Here is a 27,208-nt window from a genome sequence, read left to right as displayed (position 1 = left end):
ACATGCAGCTCAAATTACTTTTAACTTACTTTTTCATGTTATTTGGGCATAAAAAGATTATGAAAGTGACATTTTTAAGAAGCACACCTTCCAACAATAACTTTCCGAAGTTTAAAATATGGCAATTAACAATAGAAATTGCATATGTCTCTAGGTAATATAATGTACGTATGATAGCCGTGTTGCACCTGAAAGAAAAACTTGTCAAAATCCCATTGTGATGTAAAATACGCATCCCTTTCTCACAGAAATTTATTTTAGGAAAAAAGTGCGTATTATATTCCCCTAATTACGGTATTCTCGAGGGAAAATACTTAAAGGGAAAAAAAAGAGAGAGAAGATTCATATTTTTATTTTTATATCCATTTTTCTGAAAAGTTAAGGCAAATACAGCGTTTTCGGAGACAAAACCTAGAAAGCTGCAAGAAAAAAGTTCTATCTAGAAATACAGCATACTGTAAAATCACATATTTTCGTGGGGTCAAATTTTTGTGGTTTGAGGAAAAAATGTTGGTTCGTGGGGATTTGATTTCGTGGATGAAGAACTTTTTAGTGGTTTTGTATATAAAAATTTACATTTCGTGGTGGACATAAATTCATGGGTCTCTTCATACCACGAAAACAATGAAAATTAAACCCCCACGAAAATTAGTGATTTCACAGTACAATACGAATTGTTGTTCACTCTTCAACTAATAAATGTTAATAGGAAGTTCTACATTGAAAATACTACAAAGGCATGTTTCATAATGTTTTTAATAATCTTCTTCATATTCTTCATCCTCCTCTTCATCATCATATTCACCTTCCTTCAAACCTTCAACTGAAAAAAATCCAGTGATAGTAATTATACTGACTAATACAAACATGACTGGATGGTATTGAAAACCGGGTATTCAATTTAAAATTATCTGTTATTTCTTTCCATCCATAAACGTAGTAATGTTAGTTACCTCAGTCCTCTAATAAATTAAGCTTAGTCAGAGTTAGTGAATTCTAAGTATTATACGTACACTCCTCTATGTGTTTTAGGGGGTCATACTTCAGGTCAATATCTGCAGCCTCAGGGTGGTCCTGGATATATTTGTCCCGGGCCTCTGTCGCTGCCTTTAACATCTCCTCTCTATGGAGCTTGTTCATGTCACCCTGGTTACATCTTAAATTACAAAATTTGTTCTTGGTTTGACATTATTTTGTAACTACCAGAACCAAGGAATCTTGCACATGATTTGCACCCCTTATATAATGTATTATAATGGGGGAAGGGGTAAATTTCGTAGACTTTATTAGTGAACAGGTACTACGTGTATCAACAAAACAATGGCAACATATTAATAATGTAGAATGTAAATTTTAAAAGCTCTGTGATATATTGATTAAATTGTAACCATATTGAATGCATTTCCTTTTAAAAAAGAAAAGGAAATGTGGATGAGCTTACAAAATGTTATCCTCCCTGATTATAATTCAGGTTAAAAGACATCTGTGTCAATTAATGGACAAGACAGTAACTTTTACTGCTTTCTACTAATAACTTTACCTTCTCTTGAGTCAGGGTCAAGGAATACATACTATATATACTTCTTCAAGTTATAGGCAAAATTTTCCAAATTACTGACTTTCAACATTTGTCCTTTACTGAGATACATCCTATTGCTAAGAATTTCTAAAAAGTACCCTTGAACTTAATCTAAAGTTCTCAGCACACCTTCAGGTGAGAGGTAATTTCTTTGATCCTACGAGCCTCCAATATTTCTCCACTATAAGTTAGAGTCATGGCAGGAGTTACTTTTGATTTCCCAATAAGTGACCTTGACCTTGCTCTAATGCCCTTGTCAAGGCCATTGATAAATTGTGAAAGTATAACTGCACTTACTCATCCTTTGTGAAGTGGTCATAGTCAATGTCTACAGCCCGACACACATAACAACTGGTGGCCCCACAGGTACAAGTCATCTTATTGCAGCCAAACTCCTTCACAAACGCTTTTTGACAAACATGACAGCGCCTGATCATGGCTTCTGTCAGTCGAGCCTCAATATAAGTTCTCATGTTCATTTCTCCCTGTTTCTCCACCTCATTACAGCGTAAAGGAATATGGTTTGGTTCTTTACACAATCTTGTTTAATAAAAAAAGAAAAATAATTGTTAGTTTCTAAAAAAAATTTCATAAACTATATACCCTCTATAACAAGACAAACTTTTATTCAGTTTGAAATATTATTTTGGCTGGAATAATTCTCAAACTTATTGCAAGAGGTATTTGAAATAGATGTACAACTAACTCTTTTTTTTCTTTTTTTTTTCTTTTCTTTTCTTTAATTTTTTTTTTTTTTTTTTACAAATGGATGCCTGATTCATTAACATTCCCCCCTCAAATCTTATTTTCAAAATCTCTGTCAATTTTATAAATTCAGTAAGCAGTCTGTAATTACATGCAGAGAAAAGTCTATCCTAAATTATTTTCTCTATAGAACATCTTTTATTAATTTTTTAATCAAATACCTCTTCTAAATTATGTCCCTTAAAAAGAAAGGTTGATTTTGCTTAATCAGCAAGAAGTAAAATCATGAGTAATTCACAAGAATCAAAATTCTGAATTATTCACCATAAGCAAAATTCTAAGTCATTCACATGTATACAGGAAATTTTCACAGGTAATGTTAAAGCGAATGCGCAAAATTTTTAGATCAGGAAACGATACTACAAATATAAATACATATATATTTATGACATCTTTGAATCAAAACTGTAAAACATGAAACTCAGATACAAACAAATTCAAAATTTACCTGCAAGACTCTTTTAGACACTCAGGATTAAGACACTTGAACACTTTATCATTTGGATCAGGCATAATGGTTGCAAAGCTGCAAAAAGGACAAGACTCCAAATCGGGGATATCTGCCTTCTTGATTTCTTCCTCCTGCATCTTCCTCAGAATGATGGAGAACACATTAGCAGGCAGAACATGCTGTAGAGTGGCTAGCGAAAAATTAAAGGAACATGTCCCCGTCAGACACTTGAAATCAGTCTTTCCTTGACCAATGACCACCTCAGCTGATCTGCGGATACAAGTTTTACAGAACAGATGACCATCAGGACAGGCTGCCATATTTTCAAACAGACACTCCTCGTCAAAACAGCACTGACATTCCATCAGTTCGTCATTGTCCCTGGCCTCCTGAAGACGGAGCTCATATACCTGCTTCTTGTCATGGAGATATCCTAAAATACATATTATTATTGAATAGATGAATTAGATTTTGAAATAAATACAATATTCTCGAACAGAGCATGCATGCATATGTCCATGAACCTATCTTGATATTTATTGAACTTAACTGAAATTGATTAAAATCAAACCGAATGTGTAGGAAGGGTAGCATTTTGAAATAATTTCTTCTTATGGTAGTTCATCAAAATATCAAACTGATGATAGAATCAGAGTTAGAACTGTCCATATACCAAGTTTAATTGAAATTGGACCAAAAGTAGCGAAGACGAAATTTGAAAGAATTTCTCATCCTATTTCTACTTTAAGTAAATATGAAAACAATTTTCACCAAAATAAAAGAAAACAAGAAGCTCATGGGCCACAGTGCTCACATGGGTCAATATGTCACAAATTCTTAAAATCTGCAGATTTTTTCCTATATATTTCTATGTAAATTTTGATTCCCCACTGTGGCCCCACTTTATCTCTGGGGTCATGATTTAAACAAACTTGAATGTACACTACCTGAGCATGCTTCCATATCAAAAAGAATAATCATGACTTTGCTATTCTTAAGAGGAAGATTTTTCAAGTTTTTCACAAAATATTCATATGTAAAACTTTCATCTCCACAGTGCCACTGTGGCCCCACCTTACCCATGGATATAATGATTTGAAGGAAACTGACTCTACACTACCTGTCAGTACCTGAAGATGCTTCCATATCAATATGAATAATTATGGCGCTGCTGTTCTTGAGAAAAAGATTGTTCAATATTTTTTACCTGCATATTCCAGTGTAAAAGTTTTGTTCCACATTGCGGCTCCACCTTACTCACAGGGGTTATGATTTGAACAAACTTGAATCTACTTATGTCAGAAAGCTTTGCCAAAAGTTTCAACTTTTCTGAGCCAATGCATCTTGAGAAGAAGATTTTTCATGAATAACACCTCCTAATTTTTCATTATTTCTTAATTATCTCCCATTGAAAAAAGGGTGTGGCCCTTCGAATGAAAAACTTGAATCCTCTTAACCAAAGGAAACTCTTTGCCAAGTTTGGTTGAAAATCTGCCAGCTCTTGAGAAGAATATGAAAATGTAAAAAGTATTACAACAACAATAACAACTGAAAACACAAATTTTGATCAGAAAAGCTCACTTGAACTTTTGGCTCAAGTGAGCTTAAAAGTGTAAGAATAAAGAAATAGGTTACTTTTGATTTCCTCTTCATTCTCAGAGAACAACTTCTCATAATAAAAGAACTCATCTGGTTGCTCAGGCATCCAACAATCTTGCTCTCCCAGAGGCTCTTTACGAAACTTCCTAGATCTGGCTGTAGGAAAAAATCGATCGAAGTTAATTTACAAGCATCACATAAAAATTCATTAGTTAATAAACAGTTGAACATTTTTATAATAAGTTCTCGCTTTGAATTATCCATTTCATATGATGTGCTATTCGTTTTATCTACCAATACTTTTTAAAGATATGTCAAGGTAATAGTTTTAACAGCATTACATGTGGTATCATATAAACATGATAAAACAAAAAAAAACCCTTGAATATAAAACAATCCATTCCTAACTTTAATTTGAAATTCAGTGGCATAAGTACCTACCAGGAGTGTTTTCTAATTCTTTTTCAATCTCTTTTTTGGTCAAATGATAATGATAATTGTGTTTTTCAAGAGTTTTCACAATAAATGATTTTTTGAGCTGCCTAAAATCCCTCCTGAGCTGCTGCAGTGAGTGTTCCCTGTAAGAACTGGACATTTCTTGTTCAACATTTAAAAATGTTCCCATAGGGTCAGAAAATCTTACAAGAAATGATTCCATTTCAAACTGAAGATGTTGAATTTTGTTGTGTTCAGCCCGTCTTTTTCTTTCCTCTAATGTGTCTTTCAATCGAGGGTAATTTTTGTGCTCGAACATTTTCATGGCAATATTTTTCAGTCTTTCCTTGTCATCTGAGTGTTCCTCCAGTTCATCATAAAGATAATTTGGATCACAATCTGGAAATATTTCCATCAGTTCGTCTACTTCTTCTTGAATGTTTTTAGGCAAGGTGCCATTACTTCCTACACCCAAAACATCTGAAATAGCTGCCGGCTGTTGATCCAAACTGGGAGGAAAACTCTGAGAATCACAATGTCCAGACTTCATGAGCTCCTCTATCACCACTTTAAGACGATCCTTCTTATCATGATGAGCTGCCAGGTATTCATAAACTTCATTTGCTTCTTTGTCAGGCAGTACTTTACACACGATTCTCATATCTCTGTACAGAGGGTCCTCAAGGTATTTAGGATCTGTTGGCAGAGATGTTTCTTTTTTTAAAGAATGTTGAGAGTCTTTTTGATTTTTCAAAAAATCTACAACCTTTTGAACTCGGTCTGTTTCTTGCCCATGTTTCTCGACAAGTTTGTACACATGCTCTGGGTCAGCATTAGGTAAATCTGACAATACTTTCATCATGTCATCCACATATTCCTGTTTTTGATTGGGTAATGGTTTATAATGTTTGACCAATATCTGGCTTACAACATAATCCACTCTATCTGGTCTATCCTGGTGCTGAGTCAAAAGTTGCTGGATTTCCCCTGCAGTGAAGGGCAGTCTTGAAATATTGGCTGTGGCTTTGTCAATCACTTTCACCAGATCCTCCACAATGACTGTGTTCTCCTTTGAATTGTCTTTACAGCTCTCCTTCTTAAACTTTTCAATGCTTTCCAGAACTTCATTAATTACCAAGTCCACTCTGTTTGGTTTTCCTCGTTTGGCTTTGAGTTTTTCATACACACCATCAATATCAATACCATCCACGATATTTGTTATTAACTTGGCATCCTGCATGACTGACTCAATGGCCTTCATCTTTGAGGGAAAATTCTTTTGTTTTTCCTCTTCTATCTCCACCACAGGCATCCCTGCTTCCTCTCTAAGTGGACTGTCAGAGTCCTTGACAGTTGAACTCAATGCTCCCCCTCCAAACAAATTCTCATTAGACTCACAGCTCCCTATGTCATAAGGTTCAGTGTCTTGGTCGAATACCTCACTGTTTGTCTCTTCTTCACCACTTGGAGCAAACCCCCCACTTCCGCGGCTATTTTCATTGTTGACTTCACTATACTCTGTAGTTGCTTTTGCCTTTTTGGCTGCTGAGGGGCCATCCTTACTGAATTCTTCCATATTTATCTAATAGCAGCAACTGTAAAACAAAACAAGAGGCCCATGAGTTACAATGCTCACCTGAATAACTATGGACCTTCATGTCCGCAGATTTTCTTTGGTAAAAACCATCCTAGCACAGGGGATCATGATTTGAACACACTTGAATATACAGTATGTGAAGATGCTTCCATTTATATATGAATATGGTAATAATGACATTGCTGTTCCTGGGAAAAAGTTTTTTTTTTAAAGATTATCTTATAAATTCTTTATATTGTAAAACTTTACTTTGGCCTTACTCTTCCTCCAGGGGTTATTATATTATGAAACTTCAACATATAATACCAATAAGTATGACTGATCATACCTTTGCTCTTTTTTTAAAGATATTAAAAAAATTATTTGTATACATGTATACTATATATTCCCATGTGAAACTTTAATCACCCACAGTTGCCCCACCCCCTACAGTCATGATTTAAAAGAAAAATGAATCTATGTTATGTTCAGGCTATTTGCACATAAGTTTCTTCTTTTCCAGCTCTGTGATTTAATCAGAAAAGCTAACTAAGGGCTTCGCCTCAGGCGAGCTAAAACAACACCCATGTTTACATCAATATTAGGGTAATTAAGTTAAAGTACATGTTGTTCAATGCAGTTCGAAATTTTGTTTAATTACCAGATAAAAATGTTTTCCTTTAGTCCAAAGTATTTTACGTTTTCCAGGCTTTTTCACTTGCCAATGATATTATACTTGCAAGAAAAACATCAGAACTGGTGCCATCAAGAAAACTGAAAATTTGATGCCTCTAACTGGAGGCGGCATTCTTAGGTTTATTGTCCATATTTACATGAAATGAAAACAAATCTGAAGCTAATAATAAATCGAGTTCAGCATTTAATTCAGTTTGCATAACTGCACGAGTATTGAAAATCAACTCTGCAGCTTCATTGTTGGAGACAGCGAAATTTCCATTCTTTGTATGGCTCCCGTTCTGAAACTTTCCTAGCACAAAAAATATAAAATCATGAAAATTAAGCCTGGAAAAATTCAAAGCTTTCTGGATTTTTCTCACAATAAATAACCCAGTCTGTAGGCAATACTTGATATCGCGATTACTTAAAAAAATCTGATTGCGATGGAGGTAGGAAACGTTGTTGGCTGGGGGCAAATGTGCTATTCAATACAATGCAAGAACGATCAATGCAGAATTTATAAGGACAAATAAGTAAAAAATCCTGGTGAAATGCCTTGCTAAACAATCGCTGAACCAGCCTAATAAATTTTTGAGAGGACCCAATCCTTATTTGTTACATTTTTTAACGATATTTTTAACTAAGCGGATTCTTCTCGTTAAATTTTCATTGAAATTTGTCATATTTTTAAGAAGATAAAATATTCTAAACTTGCCTTATTTGACAATCTACTATTTGGCGTTCAATATCTGGCAAAACATTGTGCTTTCGACCTTAAATTGTTAGAATCATTCGATTGTCACTACTGTAAACAATGCCATGTGCCCCAGAAATTTAGACCTTTCTCGACTCCCCCGCTAAAGAGCGGTAGTAAGTTAGATAACTGTGAGGTACTTATTGGTACTCGCGATATCACGTATTGCTCCCCTTTGATTAAAAAAATTATGTTTGATCAAATTTGGGCTGAAATAGTGAAATTTATATCATTTTCGTCGCAGACACTTGTTTCAGTTATAAATTTAAAGCTTTAACGTTCGTATGATAATAAAACAATTGTGTTATTTTTATACTATGAGCAGGCACCTATATACTTATATACTTAGCATAATAGGTACCTGTGAGTTGTGAGCTGTGAGTTAAAAATTTATTACCGAAACAAGTTAGGCCATATAAAATTAATCTTTAGATTCTCATCCCCGCCCGCCCCTCTCAAAATGTCCCGCCCCGATGTTTTTTATTTTGATTTTTGGGTATTTTCATGTATTTTTATTCAGTAAGAATTTGGGTCAAAGTTTAAGAGTTATCTCCCGTCTGTATTAAAAGTCGCGTGTCGCTATTTATAGCAAAAACACCATGTGAAGAATGGAGAAAAATCGGCAATAAAAGCAGTTTAAATGTGTAAGGAAAAGATAATTTGTCAGTATAGAGAAGGCAGAGAAGAAAAAATAGCATAAACACATATAGATACCATCACTGGCAGGAGCAAATATGTAGAGAGATTGTAACTAAGTAAAAATAGACGAGGAAAGTCAAGTTATATATAACGATCTCCAGCTGTGTGACTTAGCTTTGAAATAAAAAAAAATCTACAACATCGTAGACAGACTTAAGAGAAGGCCTAGATTTTTCAGTAGAATAATTATTAGAACATTTATATAGATTTTGCAAAATAAGAAGTCACGCATACACAATTTATTGGTATCCCCACCTATTTTGTTCAGGGTGTGCCGTATAATGTGTACTTGATAATTTGTTAATTAACAATAAATGTTTAACTTTTAAAGAAAAAATTTCTTTAAATATTTAAAAGAATATGACAAGAATTAAATCTATTCATATTTGCATTAAGGTAATGAAAAAAATGTGTACGGGGCGTCCATTGTTTTGTTGATACTTAGGCCTATATATAAATTAACAATTATAAAAAATAAAATCCGCCCACCAGCCCCAATTTTTTTGCAAATTAGGATGAGAATCTAAAGATTAATTTTACCTGGCCTTAGGACTATTAAAAGTCACTGGTTTTAAATTAAAATGAAAACGGACAAACAGATTTTTATCTGTGAGTAACCCTAAAACAAAAACTTTAACCCTTTAAATAGGGTATATAGTTTTTCGTTCTATCAACCTATGGCTTTAAAATGCCAAGCTGTGCGTGTCTGCTAAAACGCAAATAACGTCCGCATTTCCTCGTCACTTCGCAGGTGTGTCACATACTGACAATGATACATGAAACAAAAATTAAACAAATACAAGGAAAAGCATTCCTCTTTTCTCTAGCTTATTCACAAACATTACCTATTTCTCAATTTTGTATTGTTTGCAGATTGAAAATGAAAGTATCGTCTGGTTACGGAAGTTGTGCATGGAAACTAATACTAGAACCGAAAATGGTAGGTCCAGACAGAAAATGCTAATGACCTGGTATGCTGTAGACCTGATTACTCCTGTCATCTTGATTCATTTAGTGACATCATAATTTTGATAAAGCATACCTTCACAAATTATTTCATTAGACTAGAAATAAATTTATCTCTAAACAATGTAAGTTTAAAATTAAATAAAACATTTTTAATAACATTGGTTTCTGTGTCTAACCATGAAACATGGGGAGAAGAATTTATTTTCATTTGTTGTATCATAGGTCTTTAACATATTGCTTTGCTTCTTGTCATAAATTGGTAAGACAAAAGTCAGGAAACATTAAAATATTTATTAAGAGTCTATCAGATAATTTTAGGTCTTCAGGTAAATAACCTAAGCATACCAAAGAAAATGATTAATATCAATCTCGTTTTTATCTCAAGTCATAACAATAAAAGACTGTTCAAATTCATTACTTTTATATTTCTGACACAACAGTTTTCCTAACTTTTATGAAAAAATATTTAATCCCACAAGTCATTGAGTTACTTTGACAAACAACTTAGATTCTGAAATAATGCCTAAACATAGCGGACTGCTGAATCTGTTCCAGATTCAGAACTGCTCAAACAACTGTATTTCAATTAAGGACCCTCTCTACACTGCACCCTAATTTCAGGGTACTTGTGTGTAGTTAGACTGACCCACTTTGACATAAAAAAGAATAAATTGTAATTTGCACTGTATGACAAAATTTTAAATAAATCCATGTATTCTAAACATATGTTAGACCAAGATAGAGTAATTGAAAACTTTATTTGCATGTATTTTCTCCATTTGAATAATCGAAAGCAATTTTTCTTTGTCATTACTTCACTGTCTTCAAAGATTTTTCCTGGATAAAGAAGGCACGCTCCCTATATTAGAAATGGATTAGTTTATTTCAAAATAGCCTCCTTTACACTATACAATTTTCTCAAAGTCCAAAAAACATTTTTCGTCAGTGTATAGAGGGTTCTTAAGGTCAGACGACACGTTCCTCAAATATATTGTTATGTATCTCTTGATATTATTTAAAAATATTCATATTTGTCATTCTCTTCTGATTTCTACATTGTTTTAAAAATGTTTTCAAATATAAGTACACCAAAAAACTGTGATATAGGCTATTAAGAAGATTACCCATATGGGTTATATGAAGTATGGTCCTGTTGTATCTTGTCCAAATGCCTGGTAAGGTACCCTAATTTTTTGTAAGGAAACTTCGTTAAGTACCTATACTTTAATGACAAATTCTTAGAAAAAATTATATATTTTTGAGGAATGTGTCGTCTGATCTTAAAGAAAAAAAAAATCATGTAATTGTACAATTTCTTTTATTAACACTTGCATAGAACACAATAAAAGCAAATCAGATGGGTATGTGTTCTCTCAATACCCCATGTACAAATGAAAAAAAAGTTTACTTCCAGTGTGTAGTGGTAGAACAAAAAGCATGTTTTTGCATGCTTTGTAATCTATATGTGGTTCTCTACTTTTCACAAATAAAGGAAGGTAAGGTAAAAATATAACTTGGTCTTAAAACAGGATTTATAAGGCTTAAAATTTTAAGAGAACTGCTAAAACATTCCAAAGTTAGAAAAACCTGGTCTCAGGATCATGAAAGGATTTGGGCAAGGTATCTGCACGACAGTTTATACCAATTGTCCATGTTTACTTATTAAAATTAGTTTTAGTTTATAAAGTTTCCTGATCCAGGGGTCAGAATTAAGCAAAAATAAAATTACGATAACTAATGAATCTAGCTCAATGAATATCTTAATGGCTACAAAGTCTGTTTGCCAATTTTTTTTTCTTTTATAAATGAAAATAAAAATATATATATGCATAAAGAATAGACTGGTGGGTTAAAAAATTACATAAGTGTATCAAAGTACAACATTTATACCAGTACCAAAATCACAGTCATATTCATTTAGTATTCATACAAAAAAACTCCCATACATACATGTATTACTACTCAATGGTAATGACTGCAACATTATAAAACTTAAATTTTTTTCAGTCACTTCTATGAGTACAAGAATAATTAATCTGATGAATATAAATGTATAGAAGAAATCACTTACTTAGTTACTACATGTACTACATACTTATAAAACAAGAGGCCCACGGGCCTTATAGGTCACCTGAGTATTGTGTAACAACTTTCAAACAATTAAATTTGGTTCGTGTTTAAACCGGTGGCCATGAAATTCACAATTTACAATTTTGAAAGAGGCACCATTGCTTATCATAATTATTAACTTAGAATGCTTACTCTATTTACTTAATACCCAGAGATAGATCAGAGTAACAAAGAGAAAATGCACTTCCACTTTATAACCAGTTGTGCACCTCACCCCAAAGGAACCACTGACCCTGGAGCCACATATTTCAAACTTTTGCAAATTTTATCATAAAATGGTTGATTAATACCAAACAGCAGATTTCAAAGCATTAATTTATTTTCAGGCTATGTACCCCCCCCCCCCCTTTGACCCAGAGATAGATCAGAGTAACAAAGAGAAAAGGCACTTCCACTTTATAACCAGTTGTGCACCTCACCCCAAAGGAACCACTGACCCAGGCCATATATTTCAAACTTTTGCAAATTTTATCATAAAATGGTTGATTAATACCAAACAGCAGATTTCAAAGCATTAATTTATTTTCAGGCTATGTAACCACCCCCCCCCCCCCCCTTTGACCCTGGGGGCATTAAAAACCACTTTGCTACATGCACCTTTCTTCATCATAAATATATATATACTTGGATCATTGGCTTTAAACCCAGAGGCAAAGAAAAATATTTACAAAGAATAAATGTATTTTTACTATATAATCAATAGAGACCCGACTTAACACCAGAACCCCTGACCCTGGGGCCATAAAATTCAAAATTTTGGAAGAGGCACTCTTGCTCATCATAACTATGTGCTTAGTTAGTTAATCTAATACCCAGGAGCAGAGAAGAAGATTTTCAAAAAATAATGCATTTTCACTATATAATCTATAGAGCCCCACCCTAACACCAGAACCCCTGACCCTGGGGCCATAAAATTCACAATTTTGGAAGAGGCACTCTTGCTCATCATAACTATGTGCTTATTTAGTGTATTTAATACCCAGGAGCAGAGAAGAATATTTTCAAAGAAATAATGCATTTTCACTGTATTATCTATGGAGCCCCACCCTAACACCAGAACCCCTGACCCTGGGGCCATAAAATTCACAATTTTGGAAGAGGCACTCTTGCTCATCTTAACTATGTGCTTAGTTAGTTTATCTAATACCCAGGAGCAGAGAAGATGTTCATCACAGAAATAATGCATTTTCACTATATAATCTATAGAGCCCCGCTCTAACACCAGAACCCCTGACCCTGGGGCCATAAAATTCACAATTTTGGAAGAGGCACTCTTGCTCATCATAATTATGTGCTTATTTAGTGTATTTAATACCCAGGAGCAGAGAAGAAGATTTTCAAAGAAATAATGCATTTTCACTATATAATCTATAGAGCCCTGCCCTAACACCAGAACCCCTGACCCTGGGGCCATAAAATTCACAAATCTGGAAGAAGCACTCTTGCTCATCATAACTATGTGCTTAATTTGTTTATTTAATACCCAGGAGCAGAGAAGAAGATTTTCAAAGAAATAATGCATTTTCACCATATTATCTATAGAGCCCCGCCCTACCACCAGAACCCCTGGCCCTGGGACCATGAAATTCACAAATCTGGAAGAAGCACTCTTGCTCATCATAACTATGTGCTTAGTTTGTGTATTTAATACCCAGGAGCAGAGAAGAAGATTTTCAAAGAAATAAGGCATTTTCACTATATAATCTATAGAGCCCCACCCTAGCACTAGAACCCCTGACCCTGGGACCATGAATTTCACAATTTTGGTAGAGGACTCAATGCTCATTACATTCATGCCAATAGTTTGCCTGCTTGATGTCCAGGAGTAAAGAAGAAGATTTTTAAAAGTTTCATTAATTTTAGTGGTTTTGGCCCCACCCCTCAGGCCCCAGGGGGGCGGGGACCATGAAATTCACAATTTTTGTTCCCCTCCACGCATAGATGCTGTATACCAAATTTGGTTGAAATTGGTTCCGTGGTTTCAGAGAAGAAGCTGAAAATGTTCAAATTTTAACACACGACACACGACACACGACGCACGACGACGGACGAAAACGGATAGCAATAGGTCACCTGAGTTACTCAGGTGACCTAATAAAATTTTAAAATCAACACATTTCATGTTCAGATCAGAAAAAGGCAGGTTTTTGTTAAACTAAACAACTAAGAATAATAAGATGTTTCTGTTTACATTGCAACTTTTCACCCTTAAAATAAATTCTTACTTAAACAAGTTACAACAGTAAAATTTTAGGTTAAGTATTGGCACGCTCTGACTTGAATCATTTTCTACATTCAACATAAGAATACTTCATATTCACTGAACATATATAAAACAAACAAAATGTTAGGAACAAGCATTAAAATCACCCCTCTGATTAAAACTTAAATACACTCACAAACCAACAAAAAGAAAATTCATAAAATTAAGCCACACATTCTTCATTGGGATGAATGTCTTTGGGAAATCAAACACTCTCATTAATTTGCATTTACTCCATTTTGAAAACATTTTACCCCTCAGGGGACTTTCACATATGATGTCTATGAAATCAGTCTGCTTTTTTCACCCTCCTTTTCCTTGGTTTGGTATCAGTGTCTTTTTCCGCCGTTTTAGTGACGTCAACAATGTCCGTTTCTGATTCCTCACCATCGGCATCTTCATCCTCCTGAAATCAGAACAAAAAAGTGATCAGATCAGAAATTATGTTTAAAACACTTAAATATTGGAGACATTTCATCCAAACAATACTAAACAAAAATGAAAGTAACATTGTCCAAATCAAATGTTTTATTTCTGGAAATTTCCAAAATTTGTATGAATTGAAGGATCCTCTGTCAGAGTTTATCACTGATGATTTGTACTTAACACTAGTTGAAAGTTCAGCATCTGAATTTAAACTGTTCTAATGGGTATATACATGTAATGCTTTTACACCAAGTTTGTCAATCAATCTAAATAAAATCAAAATTACTTATATCTGTGCCATATACTAGTACACAGAGTGTTTAATGCACAGATTTAATCAGAATGGTAGGGCCAGGTACATTGTACAAGCATTGTACAAGTATATCACAAACCAAACAAAATACATGTGATTTTTTATATAGACTATATCCATATAAACCATAGACTGATATGCTATTGAGAAGTCAATTTGTTTACCCTTGCAATGATAGATTTGAAGTCTTTTATCATCTTGCAACTTTCCAATAAGTATTCCTATTCTTGAAAGTTGAAAGCACAAAAAAGGCATAAAGGCATTTTAAGGTAAATTTTTTTTTCCCTCAAAGAGAGAAATTCTAGGTTCGAGTCCAAACTCTAATTTATAGTTCTGTTGCATAGAAATAATTCTTGTTACAAACAAGCATAATTTCTGACAACCACAGGTAGAAAAATAAAGTGTACCATCCTCAAGGAATTGGCATAATAAGTTAACATTACATTAGTAATTAGAGAAAATTGAAAAAGATGCCTTAATATTTAAAATCTGTTTTGTAGGAAAAAGCATTCCTAGCACATATGCTGTATCAATGGTATGAGTATAAACTCATTCTCAGTCTTTCAGATTAGATTATAGATATAACTTGTTTTTAGAAGCAGTACCTTTTGTAAGGCCACCCCCTGTGAACTAGGTTCAGGTTCTTCTGCTGATGAAGGGACATATCTGGATGGCAGCATCATATCACAACACACTACAATCACCTGAAAGTCAAAAACAATCAATCTTTTCAGCAGGAAATTATATAAATGATGAGATAAATCCATGAAATATTTGCAAGCTTTTCATTTGTTGATACTGGTAGTTTTTATCCAATGAAGTTAGAAAAGATTTGTCACATAGATTGGATGAAAAAAAAAGTGGCCCATGGGCCACATAGCTCACCAAAGCACACTGGCTAGGAAAAAAGCACAAATCAGTTAAACATTGAAATAATTTACATGGAAGGGGGGGGTCTTTCAGCTCAGGTGAGTTAACCATAGAGAGAAGGGAAAAATGGCCATCCAATTTTCTGTTTGTGTTAGAATTTTTTTTTTGAAAAATGATAATACTGACCAATCCAAGAATCAACCCTGCAAGGATGGTTGCAATGGCAAAGATGACATAACAGGCCCACTCTGGTATCCCATAATCCTTTGTCATAGAATTGTAAAGATCCTGTCAAAAGATGGTAGATTTATATCAATTAAGAATTAACAATCATATACATCTCAGCCATAGCTGTCAGAACATTTTGTATGTGCGATAATATAAGCATGTATGGATATGAAATACGTATTTTGACTATATACATATTATATAGTCTTAGATTACACTTCATTCTTGCATTCAACTTAAACACCCAATTTTATGTTAACGCCCCCAAAATCTACCTGATTCAAGATCAATAATTTACCGCCTGTCAATCATTAAAAAAACAATAGCTTCTGATTTGATTGACAGGCCAGCTGACCGTGCTACCTGATAGTCTGAGTTTGTGTCCTTTGAAAACGATCGCCTGGTCACGCGTCAAACACTTTCATGTAGCCGCCTTGTATACACGGGGGTTAAAAATGAATCTTGGTAAAATTTTATTTTAAAAACAATTGAGAGTAGATAATTAAAACATGACTTCATATATAAAATATTTGCTTTTAATCTCAACGGCTTTATTGTATTTTAGGCGATATGTCGTCCAAGATATCTGCTGTAGAATTTAGACCAGTCCGTGCGCAGAAACGCTATTTGCCGATTAAAATTGGAATATGATAAATAAGAAAAGATATTCAGCACAAACGGCACGGATAAAAAATTCACTTATCCTATGTTTTATCTACGTATATATGAATACAATCTATACCATGTTCTGTTGTAAAGTTCTGAAATGTCAGAAATATAGCTAGGAGTTTCAATATTGTAACTTTTAGTTCGAATTTCCTAACATCTGTCAATACCCTATATTCGAAACTAAAAAGTGAATATATACAGCCGAAGATCAATTCTTAAAAGTGTAAAAGAAATCTTGCAAACAAAAAAAAAAAAATGAAACTCACGAACACCCGGAAATGGTGAATATTTTCGACACTATTGTCGATCAGAACGTACTGGGCAATATTCGCGGTACGGTACATTGTACATGTTCACACGACGGATAGGCCTACATGTACGTATGAATGGAATATTTTATTATTTTCTTTTTAATTTTTTATATTTTCACACGTTTAATTAAAAAAAGATATGTTTACTTTGTAGTTTTAATCTGTGTTCTTTTCTTTAATTTGTCTTTTTTTTTTTTAAATATAAAAACATTTCTTTATAATTTTTTTCTTCATCAGATATCGCTAAAAGTATTTTATAAATAAATTTTATGCTGAAATATTTCAATTATTTCAAGTAGTTTCACTCAAATTTAGACAGGAAACACAGAATGTTGACCCTGATCACCAGACACAGACTTCCTGTGTAATGCTACGTGTATATAGATTTTTGACATCTTGGGTATTGGGGGTCTCCAGGTAAATAACACCACTGTTACTTAGACCACTCCCCCTCTTCAGGTAACCATACGGTAAAAAAATTGGGTCTTTAAGTGTACAGTGCATTACTTTGGCAAATTGTGAGTAATTTTAATGGATTTTTACCCTGACTGCCATAGCAGCTTTAAAGAACTGTGCCAGTCCTGCCATTCTGAAAGTAAGAAAGGTACAATAAAATCCATAACAGCACCATACAGTATAAATATATAATTATTTATTTTGAAAAAAATATACATTGTTCATTTAAGATTTAATTTTTGACGATGAATTGTTAGCTGCAATAATGTAGCCCTCCCCATTTTTTTTTTGGGGGGGGGGGGCATCAGATTAAAAAGATCGGAGAGGGCTATATTTATTATTTTTGCAGATAATAAATTGTATCATCTTTTCTCAACTTTTCCTCTCTTTAAGAGTATTATATAAATTATAAAAACATCCTAACTTTTAATTTAATCCAAAAAAAAAAAGAAGAAAAACTAAATATGTTATTTTATTTAGAAATTATAAAGGTTATCAGACATTGTTCTTACTGGATTGAGGCTGGAGAGAAATACCAGGGAATAGGGTCCAGTTCCTTCCATTTCTGGTCGTCTACAAAGCTGATCAGTTCAGCCTCCTTCCTTCCTCCTTTGTACTGACGAAACTCTCCATTCTTAATGCTAAAACAAGCAAAGCTGGGGTTGTGATACATGTACCCGGCAAGTTATTTTTACATAAAAAAATTACTTTTTCTAACAAAGACAAAAAATTTTCAAGATTCTTTTATCACTGAATTTTAGACACATGTATTTATATTACAGATGTATTTTTATTAAATAACTTAAAATTTCAAATAAACAATAAACATTTTTTGCTGAGGGTGCATTTTTTTTCTGACTTCTAGTCTTACTGTAATGAGTAATGGATATCATTAATAAATAATTTTCTTTTGAAACATGATTACCAACACAGCAAACATTGACAGGTGTAAGAAGTAATCATATTAATGTAGTAAATAATTTATATCTGAATCAGCTGCCAGTTATTCATAATCCACTGACCTTTTTTCCCTAAGACAAGTTACAAACACACTCTAGAAACACCAGTAACAAGAAATTTGTGGAGCGCAATTATAAAAATTGACCTTTGCCCTCATTTTTGTATGCTAGGGTTTTTCACATTTTACAGGAGTGAAGATTTAGCAGAAATATATATTTTTTTTCATAAAGATGAGTTTATTTACCTTTACATAAAATGCCATGATATGGTCAGATAATTAGAATTGAGAGAAAAATCAACTGGCAGTAAACTTGTAATCTCAATACCTAAGTACATGTATGTTCATACAATATTTCTTTATGTACTATTGACACTTAATTGTTGATATAAGAAGGACAGAGATTAGGAAAATCCTAAGTATTATCTCTATTTATTGACACTGATACAAGTATGGCAGAGATCAAATATAAAGATGGAAGGGAAGAGATCAAGAATCTCAGTACAGGGCTCGACATTGACTTTTTTTCCTACTAGTGACCAAGATATTTACTTGTCCGAACTTCAACTTCACTTGTCCGAAAATTTTTCAATGAATGTCTTGTTATGTCAACTTGAAAACAATTAAAAAATTAAATGTGCTTGATTTATAAGTGTTGTTATTGATAAATAAGACAAACACATATAAACAAAATTTTATCTAGACTTCCTGTCCTGACAACAGCATAAATGTTCAAAAGTGAATCTGTAATATCAATCAAATATATTCTAAACTCACAAACGTCGTAAGATCCACGCCATACAATAGTATGGCTGCAATTAGTGAACATCGATCCCGATCAAGTGTGATTTTAGTACATAGTGATTGATATCTGGATCAAAATTCAGGTTTATGTACTGCTTCCGTTTTTATTCGATAAACTTTACAATAGTTGTTTTCTATGATTATTATTATTTGAAGACTTCTTTACATAGAAAAATCACTTGTCCAATCGGACAAGTACCCAGCAATATTCACTTGTCCGAAATTTTTGTTCATTGGTACCGGACAAGCGGACAAGCGTTAATGTCGAGCCCTGCAGTATTTCTGAATATATACTGACAATTACTGATATAAAGATGGAAGAGCAGAGATCACAAATCTCAGTATTTCTGAATATAATAATACTGACACTTACTGATATAAAGATGGAAGGGCAGAGATAATGAATCTCAGTATTTCTGAATATAATTACCGTAAACTGACACTTACTGATATAGAGATGGAAGGAAAGAGATCACAAATCTCAGTTTTTCATATAATAATACTGACACTTACTGATATAGAGATGGAAGGGAAGAGATCACAAATCTCAGTTTTTCATATAATAATACTGACACTTACTGATATAAAGATGGAAGGGCAGAGATCAGGAATCTCCCACTGAGACCTAAAATATAGAGGGCAAAGGTCAAAGTGTGAATATAGTAAACTGCTAAGATGAAAGCCTTTCTAAACACAGTCTTATTTGTACTACATTGACTTTCATTTAATACTTTTAATATTCCAATCATATTCGATTGATTCATTGTACTTTAAAAAGACAAATTCAGCCCTTCCTACAATTAGTTTGTGTTGAAAAAGGCTTTTACTTAAAAGTGTTGAAAAATGCTTTACTGACATGTTTATCAAAAGATCAGTGTGCTATGTAAAGAGTGTTTAGCTAATAACATCTAAAACATTTGCTATAAATCTGCTATTTCCATCTCTCTAATAACCAACTTTTCCATTAATAAACATGCCAAGTTAATAAAAGCGGTGAAATGAAAGATATAAATTAATATAAGTAGATCTACTGCAAGTGTTACCCAGACTTACTGATAAATTGAAGGCAAAGCAGCTGTCAAAAATCTTCCAATTAAACCTGTATTAAAATGATTGTTATTTTTCCTCTATTGAAAATATAATTTCCACAGATAAATTTTGTAGATCTTACAAGTATTTTAATGCTACAAACTAAAAATAATCTAATGATAAGGGGTTCCTGGTTGAACAATACATCTATTATAATTTCATCCCTGGACTTTGAATACAAATACATGTTATGATACATGGATCAGTATCCACACACCACAGAGTCTAAGAGGCTCATAAAATACTGTAAACCAAGTATTATACGTGTGTGATAAATATCCGCGAGTTCCGCGAGTAACCTCTGCTCGCGGATATTTATCGTCGCGAACCAGTTGTTCATTTTCCCATGTTATGATTAGAGTTATTTGCCCTTTTTTGAGTACCGATCACGACGGTTTAATAAGTAATCACGGAAGAATTTTAGTGTTCTAGAAGCAGTTGAAGTTTCATTACAAACATTCAGAAAAAATATATAAACAAATGGAAAATCTAAAAATATTTGTCTAAAACGATTAAAATGTCAATAATTCCAATCTTCATTGTATCTATTGAATACCTGTGTTTTGATTGGACGAGAACACGTTTAAGAAAATTTTTACACATCGATAAATTTTTTTTTCAATCAGAACTACTTTTTTGACTAAGCTTCTACATGTAGTTTATCGTATAAACAACGAAAGCAGTTATTTATTGTCTGTTTTGGATAAATTATAAATACAAGAAACTTCAAATTTAATTAATTAAAACAAAACTGGCGACATGCTAGGCTGCCCAGCTGATGGAAGCCATGAAAATGTTAATGTCACTGTTCGATCACGAGTGTGAATTTTAAAAATCGCTGTCTCAACGTTCATAATACGAAGATAATCAACTCAGTTTGTATCGTTTAGACAGGGAAAAGAAACGTACCTCAAACTCTTGCCCTATAAGCATCAAATTCATATTTACTTTCTATATTGTTCCTCAATCTTTGAACAAACAAGTGCAAATCGAAGGCGTCGTCGGTCTGCAACTTTCACTATGAGAGTTGTCGTTTATGTCAACATGGCCATGGTCAAGGACGAACTATTCTGAAGTAAACTCGTAATTACGATATTTGTTGACTTAAACAACATTCGATAAGTCTTTATAAGTTTATTTATCGGTTGTTTTGACAATTTAAGTTGAACTCTATCGAAATTCATCTCGATTACGTTCCTTTGCGGTAAAATGTATTCCTACGCCGTCCAGAACTAACGGATTGTATGGAGGCCTCAAAGAGAAATAATTTGAATATTTTTAAAAATTCGATATTGGAATTATAAGAATTAAACGTTCTTTTTGAAAAATTTATCGATGTGTAAACTCTTGACATTTTACTCACAAACTTAACATAAAAGTGCTTCGCACTTTTATTCAGTTTGTGAGTAAAATGTCAAGAGTTTACACATCGATAAATTTTTCAAAAAGAACGTTTAATCCTATAATAAATATTTCAGCTTGTGTTATTATTGTTCATTTATTGTCACAGACGAGTTAGGGATAGCCTAGTTAATTATGACTAATTATGGCCCAGTCCTGCTCCGTCCCAACCATTTATAATAATTGCCCTTTGGCTATGTAGATCTTGTAAAGCATCAATTACCCAATTAGCACGAGGTACTTTTACACTTGAGAGTTTTAAACCAACTTAAATCTCCTCGATTTTTTTTTTTACCGATTTTCATTCGAGCGGTGTGAATAATGCGTAAGAAGTATACTCACGGTAACATTTTACCTACTTTAGGCGCGGATATAAGATTTTAAATAGACGCAATCCACAGAATGTCTTAAATAATACATAAGCAGTACTCACGGTAGCATTTTACCTAGTTTATGAGCGGATATGAAATTTTGATGCAAAAAATAAAATACTTGTGGAAATAAAAAAAATATTACCACTTGTTCGCGGAAATAAATCGTCGTGGATTAGTTCTCCAGCGGTCAGTCACGAATAAAAAATGACGCGCATAATAACTGGTTTACAGTAAAGACTTGTCACAAAGCCCATGAGCAATTCATATCCCCCCTTTTAAAATCATAACATAATTGTAACCTAAAATGAATGCTTTTTAAAAAGTTATTGTTGTATCAAAAGCCAGCAAATATTAGTCCTAGAATAACTAATAAATTTAGTTTTAAAAAAAACAAACATGTACATGTATCAAAATTACTTTCAGTTGGTAATGAAATAGGATTTTTTCCCTTCAAAATGAGTTAATAATTAATTAATTTATAATATCTACAAAATCAAAAGATGTATCACAATTAACTAGAATGTTTTGTTATAGAATAATACATGTACTATGGACCACATCAATACTTCCAAACCTACCTGGATTTTCTGTAACATCAACTACTCCTACTTTAATTTCCAAATCTTTGCTCCAGTCAGAAAATTTGTCCCATGTTGCTACAAATCCTCTACATGCAGGGCACCAGGGAGCCATGCTACAAAGTGAAGAAAGAAAGATATAGAATGACCTACAAATCATAAAAAGAATACAGCTGGCTGCTCTAGGCCAATAGAGCTGTTAACCCAGCAGAAAATTTGAGTTTGGTAAAAGGACTTATGACCATTTGAAAAATAAAAAAATCCCTCAATTTCTTTTTAAAGAATTTCAAAATTCTTCAAATATTAAAGTCAGAATACACAAAAAGACTAGAGGTACTGTGAGCAATGAGCTCACTAAATGATACCCCCCGCCTCCCATATGAATATAATGGCAGTGTCCATGTTTTGCTCTGGAAAATCAAAAATACATGTCAGATCAAAGAGTAAAATAGGAGGTGCACAATGGCAATATGTAATTAAGAATCTGTGAAAGTTTCATTAAATTTTCTTCAGTGGTATGAGAGGAGTGGTGGATAAGAGATGGGTACCCCAAAGCGTAACAGATGGACGGACGGAAATACTGATTACTATATACCCTCCCACTTTTCAAGCGGGGGGTATAAAAAGAGAAATATAAAGTTTGACTTTTAAATTTATATATTTACAGCAAGGGTATCACTTATCATAAAATACTTCAGTAAAAATTCTAGGGTAATTTCTCTGCTCTCAAAATTATCATCTGCTACAGTACTGTGGATTGCTTAGTGCAGTTAGGTTTGACACTCATGGATTTTAATGATAACATAATTTTGAAAGTTTTCAAGTTAAAACTATTGTATTCAGTGTTAAATGTGATTTTATTTGATCACTTAGAGTAATGGTGAAGTATATTTATACCCCCCGCTTGAAAAGTGGGAGGGTATATAGTAATCGGGATTTCCGTCCGTCCGTCTGTACGTCTGTCCATCTGTTACGCTTTATCTCTTATCCGCAACTCCTCTTATACTACTGAGTGAAATTTAATGAAACTTTCACAGAATCTTTATTACATATTGCCATTGTGCACCTCCTATTTTACTTTATTATTTGACACGTATTTTAGGTTTCCCATAGCAAAACATGGACATTGCCATTATATGTTTACCTATGACGTCACATATAGAAGCTTCTGGATAACATTTGATAGGACGAGTTATTCCTCTTTACACTTGGACATTATGGGAGGCGGGGGGTATCATTTAGTGAGCTCATTGCTCACAGTATCTCTAGTTTTGAGCAGTAAAAGCTCACTGGCTTTATATCATATGAACCTAACAGATATACTGAAAGGAAAAAGAAACACAGGGTAAACTTTTGAGGTGAATTAAATTTATTTTTCTTTCAATTTTTTTCAGTATTTCTATCTAACTTTTAAAATCATCTTTCAAAAAGATATATTCAAAATCTCATTTGATTTTGTCTACTAAATCATAAGTTATTGAAGCTCATATGACGGTACCCCCCAAAAGTGAAAATTAAAAACTCTCATTATCTGCAATGTCTCTCCTGCACATCTGTCATGAGCGTTATTTCTCCTTTGCATGGAATTCATCAAAGTGAGTATCTTTCAAACCCAGACTAAATTAGGCATAGGTAACCACTCCAAAAAATTAGTCATGCGACGTGCACATGCGCCAGTGAGAGGAACACAACAGAAAGTTGTCCGGCTCAAATAACCAAATTGCGGAATTGTTTTCTTTCATTTTTCATGAATGTAATGATTACAATAGTCTACTGTATAAATGGCGGTTTTTGTGGTAGTAGGATTGCAATTTAAGAGATGGCAGGACGAATAACCCGCTCGTAACATGACTCTGTTTCGCGTTCACGTCATCATCACGGTTGATTGAAAACCATTCCAGGCCCTCTCTGACAACAGGTTACAAGTTTTATGGGGGAAAATTTACAAGAAACTGCGTAGTTACCCGTTGTTGCCTTTTTCATTGATTAGGCAATTCGAAAATCAGACCCTATTGAACTTCCGTAAACTGTACCAAGATTGCAAAAAATTCATATCGTCTCTAAACATTGAAAAACAATGTGTATACCTCAGGTGCATCAATTTGTGCAAAAGATTTGTTGACAAACTTGTTGTCATGAAATTGCACGTGTTTTTGGATTTTTAGCGTCTTCCCCACGTGACGTCATACATTTTACGGTTGAGTAATTCTTAAGACTAATTTTGGTGCATAGTAACTAAATTTCTCATCTGACCAATTTTCGTAATTCTCAGTCATGCGGTCAAAAAGTTTTCGAATATTATGCTACCCTGCGTTTCTTTTTCCTTTCAGTATATAATGAATTATGTTTATATAACCAAAGTCAAATTGTCCCTGGCACTTTGTTATAGCTGCATTTTACTGTTACAGTACTGTTTAGTGTTTACTGTACAATTATTTCATTACACAGCTTAAATCATTCATTAAATTCCTGCTTCCCCAGAAGACACTTCACTGGGTAAATCTATTCTTAATTTATAAAAATATTGCATTGTATATGATCTCAAATAAATAGTCTATCAAATAAGAAACAATTAAAGTGATCAATGTTAAACTAATTGAAAAACTGTACTAATAAAACAATTGTCTAATCCGTAATCATTATTGCCATCCACTACATTAATACCACTTAGGCCAGTTAGGGTGAATCCACTGATCACAAATGAGTTTTGGGTGGCAAAACCATTTAAGACATAAAGGCAATATGAAATCAGGGCAAAACCATTCATAGCATACAGGTAATATGAAATCAGGGTAAAACCATTCATAGCATACAGGTAATATGAAATCAGGGTAAAACCATTCATAGCATACAGGTAAGGTACATGGGTAAAACCATTCAGAGCATAGATTAAAGGTCATGTGTAATTGCTTAACATACAGGTATTGTGTTATCAAAGCAAAACCATTCATGGCATGCAGGTTAGAAGTTATGTATTTAAAGTTTATAAACATAGATCTCTACCATAATGTTATGAACAGTGTTATCACCGAATTTTGATATATTTTTCTTTCTGTAAGTTCAATCCAATATAAAACTGTTCAAAGTATTTTTTGTATACATACTTAAATCACGGCTTTAGATCAGGATACTCATGCAAGACCCAACTTCTAACAACACTCAATGATTTCCTTACTGAACACGACAAATCACATCAAGTCGACGTAGCCATCATAGATTTTTCAAAAGCTTTTGACACCGTACCTCACGACAAACTACTCCACAAATTACAACAATACGGCATTCGAGGAACACTCCACACCTGGCTAAACAACTTTCTAACAACAAGGAAAATGAAAACAATAGTAGAGGGAATAGAGTCTGAGGAAACATCAGTAGACTCAGGAGTCCCACAAGGCACAGTACTCGGCCCAATAATGTTTCTATGCCACATAAACGATCTACCAGACGCTGTAAACTTGTCTGTGCGCTTATTTGCCGACGACTGCCTCCTATATAGAACCATCAGGAGCAACAAAGACCATCAAATACTACAAAACGACCTTAACCAACTAGAGGTCTGGGCAAATAAGTGGGGCATGAGATTCAATGCTAAAAAGTGCTACATCATGTCAATAAACCAGAAATCAACTAAACTGTACCAACTTTGCAGCCACATACTCCAAGAAGTACAAAACAACCCTTACCTTGGACTGGAAATATCAAATGATCTCAAATGGAGTCTACACATAAACAACATCAGCAAGAAAGCAAATAACACCCTAGGCTTCCTAAGACGAAATCTCCGGAACGTCCCAGAAGAATGCAGAAAAACAGCATATATATCCCTAGTTAGATCAATTATGGAATATGGAGCTACTATCTAGAACCCATACCTCAAAGGGGATATCGATAAGTTAGAAAGAATACAAAATAGAGCCATAAGATTCATAAAAAAGAACTACAGCAGTAGGAATCCAGGATCACTAACATCCATGAGGAAAAGCCTTGATATAGAAACACTAGAAGAGAGAAGAACAAGTTTGCGATTAATTCTAATGTACAAAGTGGTTGAGGGGTTGGTACCGGCACTACCACCTCATCTATTCATAAAAAATACTAAAGAAAAACGTCAAATCAAGCCTAAACAGTACAAGGACCATCATACCACAAATATTGTACAAAAACATGTGTGTAATAACAACAAAGGATTAATAATTCCATCCAGTAGAACATTACAGTACCAACATTCATTCTTTGTTGACACGTGCATTCAGTGGAACCATCTGCCTAACTCCGTCGTGCATGCAAAAACAATAGAGGGATTTAAGACCGCCCTACAAGAACATCAACGCCAATAAAATCCGGCGTTCTCTCTCACCGTTGTATAAAAGCCTACATAGGTTACTTCAACGTACAGATACAGATACAGATACTTAAAAGGTAAACATGGTAAACAAAACAACAAAGCAGCTATGTCCAGAGTGCACTCTAATACCCCGTATATATAATAGTTGTCCTTAAAATCGACTCAACTAACAAAAAGATGAACAACAGTTTTTATCACTTATGTTTCTGTGATGTCCTTAAAAAATATTTCAAAGATGACGTGTAAAGTTGTAAACTATCTATCTACTTACAATTCTATCATCCATTCACCTTCAAGAACATCTGACCAGTTTTCTTCCGTCACTTTTATTGGTTTACATTCTATTCGGAAAAACAGCAAAGTGAACAAAACAAATATCATTTTCAACATTTTTTCCTGATTGAAGTGATTCGAGCACTCGCGCTTCCTCCCAAGACGCAATGGTTAATGATTTAAGGAACTTCGATCCCGATTGGTATATGTTC

At 33.6% G+C, this 27,208-nt stretch overlaps 3 protein-coding genes across 4 annotated transcripts in view; all 3 read right to left on the bottom strand.

Moving 5' to 3' along the window:
• Window positions 1–13,430, bottom strand: part of LOC134246070 (uncharacterized) — a 24,432-nt gene extending 11,002 nt beyond the window's left edge. Inside the window, exon 1 of the mRNA XM_062728330.1 lies at window positions 11,436–13,430. Coding sequence (XP_062584314.1) covers window positions 12,441–13,430 — 990 coding nt within the window. The 3' untranslated portion in view covers window positions 11,436–12,440. The remainder of the gene's footprint in view (window positions 1–11,435) is intronic.
• Window positions 337–6,454, bottom strand: LOC134246067 (uncharacterized). The gene is made up of 6 exons (XM_062728328.1): window positions 4,836–6,454; window positions 4,431–4,550; window positions 2,793–3,228; window positions 1,877–2,119; window positions 1,014–1,156; window positions 337–823 (listed from the first exon to the last, which is right to left on the bottom strand). Exons 1-6 carry the CDS (start codon window positions 6,403–6,405, stop codon window positions 756–758), a joined length of 2,580 nt encoding a protein of 859 aa, XP_062584312.1. The 5' UTR covers window positions 6,406–6,454; the 3' UTR covers window positions 337–755.
• On the bottom strand, window positions 10,793–27,208 carry LOC134246071 (thioredoxin-related transmembrane protein 1-like). Of its 2 annotated transcripts, none has more exons than XM_062728333.1 (8): window positions 26,995–27,208; window positions 22,376–22,491; window positions 19,987–20,032; window positions 17,684–17,812; window positions 17,259–17,304; window positions 15,694–15,795; window positions 15,243–15,341; window positions 10,793–14,304 (listed from the first exon to the last, which is right to left on the bottom strand). In XM_062728333.1, exons 1-8 carry the CDS (start codon window positions 27,111–27,113, stop codon window positions 14,188–14,190), a joined length of 774 nt encoding a protein of 257 aa, XP_062584317.1. In that variant the 5' UTR covers window positions 27,114–27,208; the 3' UTR covers window positions 10,793–14,187. The 2 variants fall into 2 exon arrangements, with proteins under 2 accessions (XP_062584317.1, XP_062584315.1); XM_062728331.1 differs by lacking the exon at window positions 19,987–20,032 and adding an exon at window positions 19,513–19,558 and having other exon boundaries at window positions 26,995–27,206.

Source organism: Saccostrea cucullata, unplaced genomic scaffold (assembly GCF_032062105.1).
Source record: "Saccostrea cucullata isolate Sc308-1 unplaced genomic scaffold, CSIRO_AGI_Scuc_v1 ctg217, whole genome shotgun sequence".
NCBI classification, from domain to species: Eukaryota; Metazoa; Mollusca; class Bivalvia; order Ostreida; family Ostreidae; genus Saccostrea; species Saccostrea cuccullata.
The sequence above is the reverse complement of the archived record's forward strand: the minus strand, read 5'-3'. Positions and strand labels throughout refer to the sequence as shown.

Bases quoted from the DNA above. Each gene is read 5' to 3' on its own strand.
- LOC134246071 (XM_062728333.1), bottom strand. From the start codon at position 27,113: ATGTTGAAAATGATATTTGTTTTGTTCACTTTGCTGTTTTTCCGAATA. The intron at 17,813-19,986 runs GTAAGTCTGGGT...TGCTTGTTTTAG, and splicing joins GCTTTGCCTTCAATTTATCA to CATTAAGAATGGAGAGTTTC. The intron at 17,305-17,683 runs GTAAGAACAATG...TCTTACTTTCAG, and splicing joins TTCTCTCCAGCCTCAATCCA to AATGGCAGGACTGGCACAGT.
- LOC134246067 (XM_062728328.1), bottom strand. From the start codon at position 6,405: ATGGAAGAATTCAGTAAGGATGGCCCCTCAGCAGCCAAAAAGGCAAAA. The intron at 1,157-1,876 runs GTAAGTGCAGTT...TTGTAATTTAAG, and splicing joins GACCACTTCACAAAGGATGA to ATGTAACCAGGGTGACATGA. The intron at 824-1,013 runs GTACGTATAATA...GATTTTTTTCAG, and splicing joins CCTAAAACACATAGAGGAGT to TTGAAGGTTTGAAGGAAGGT.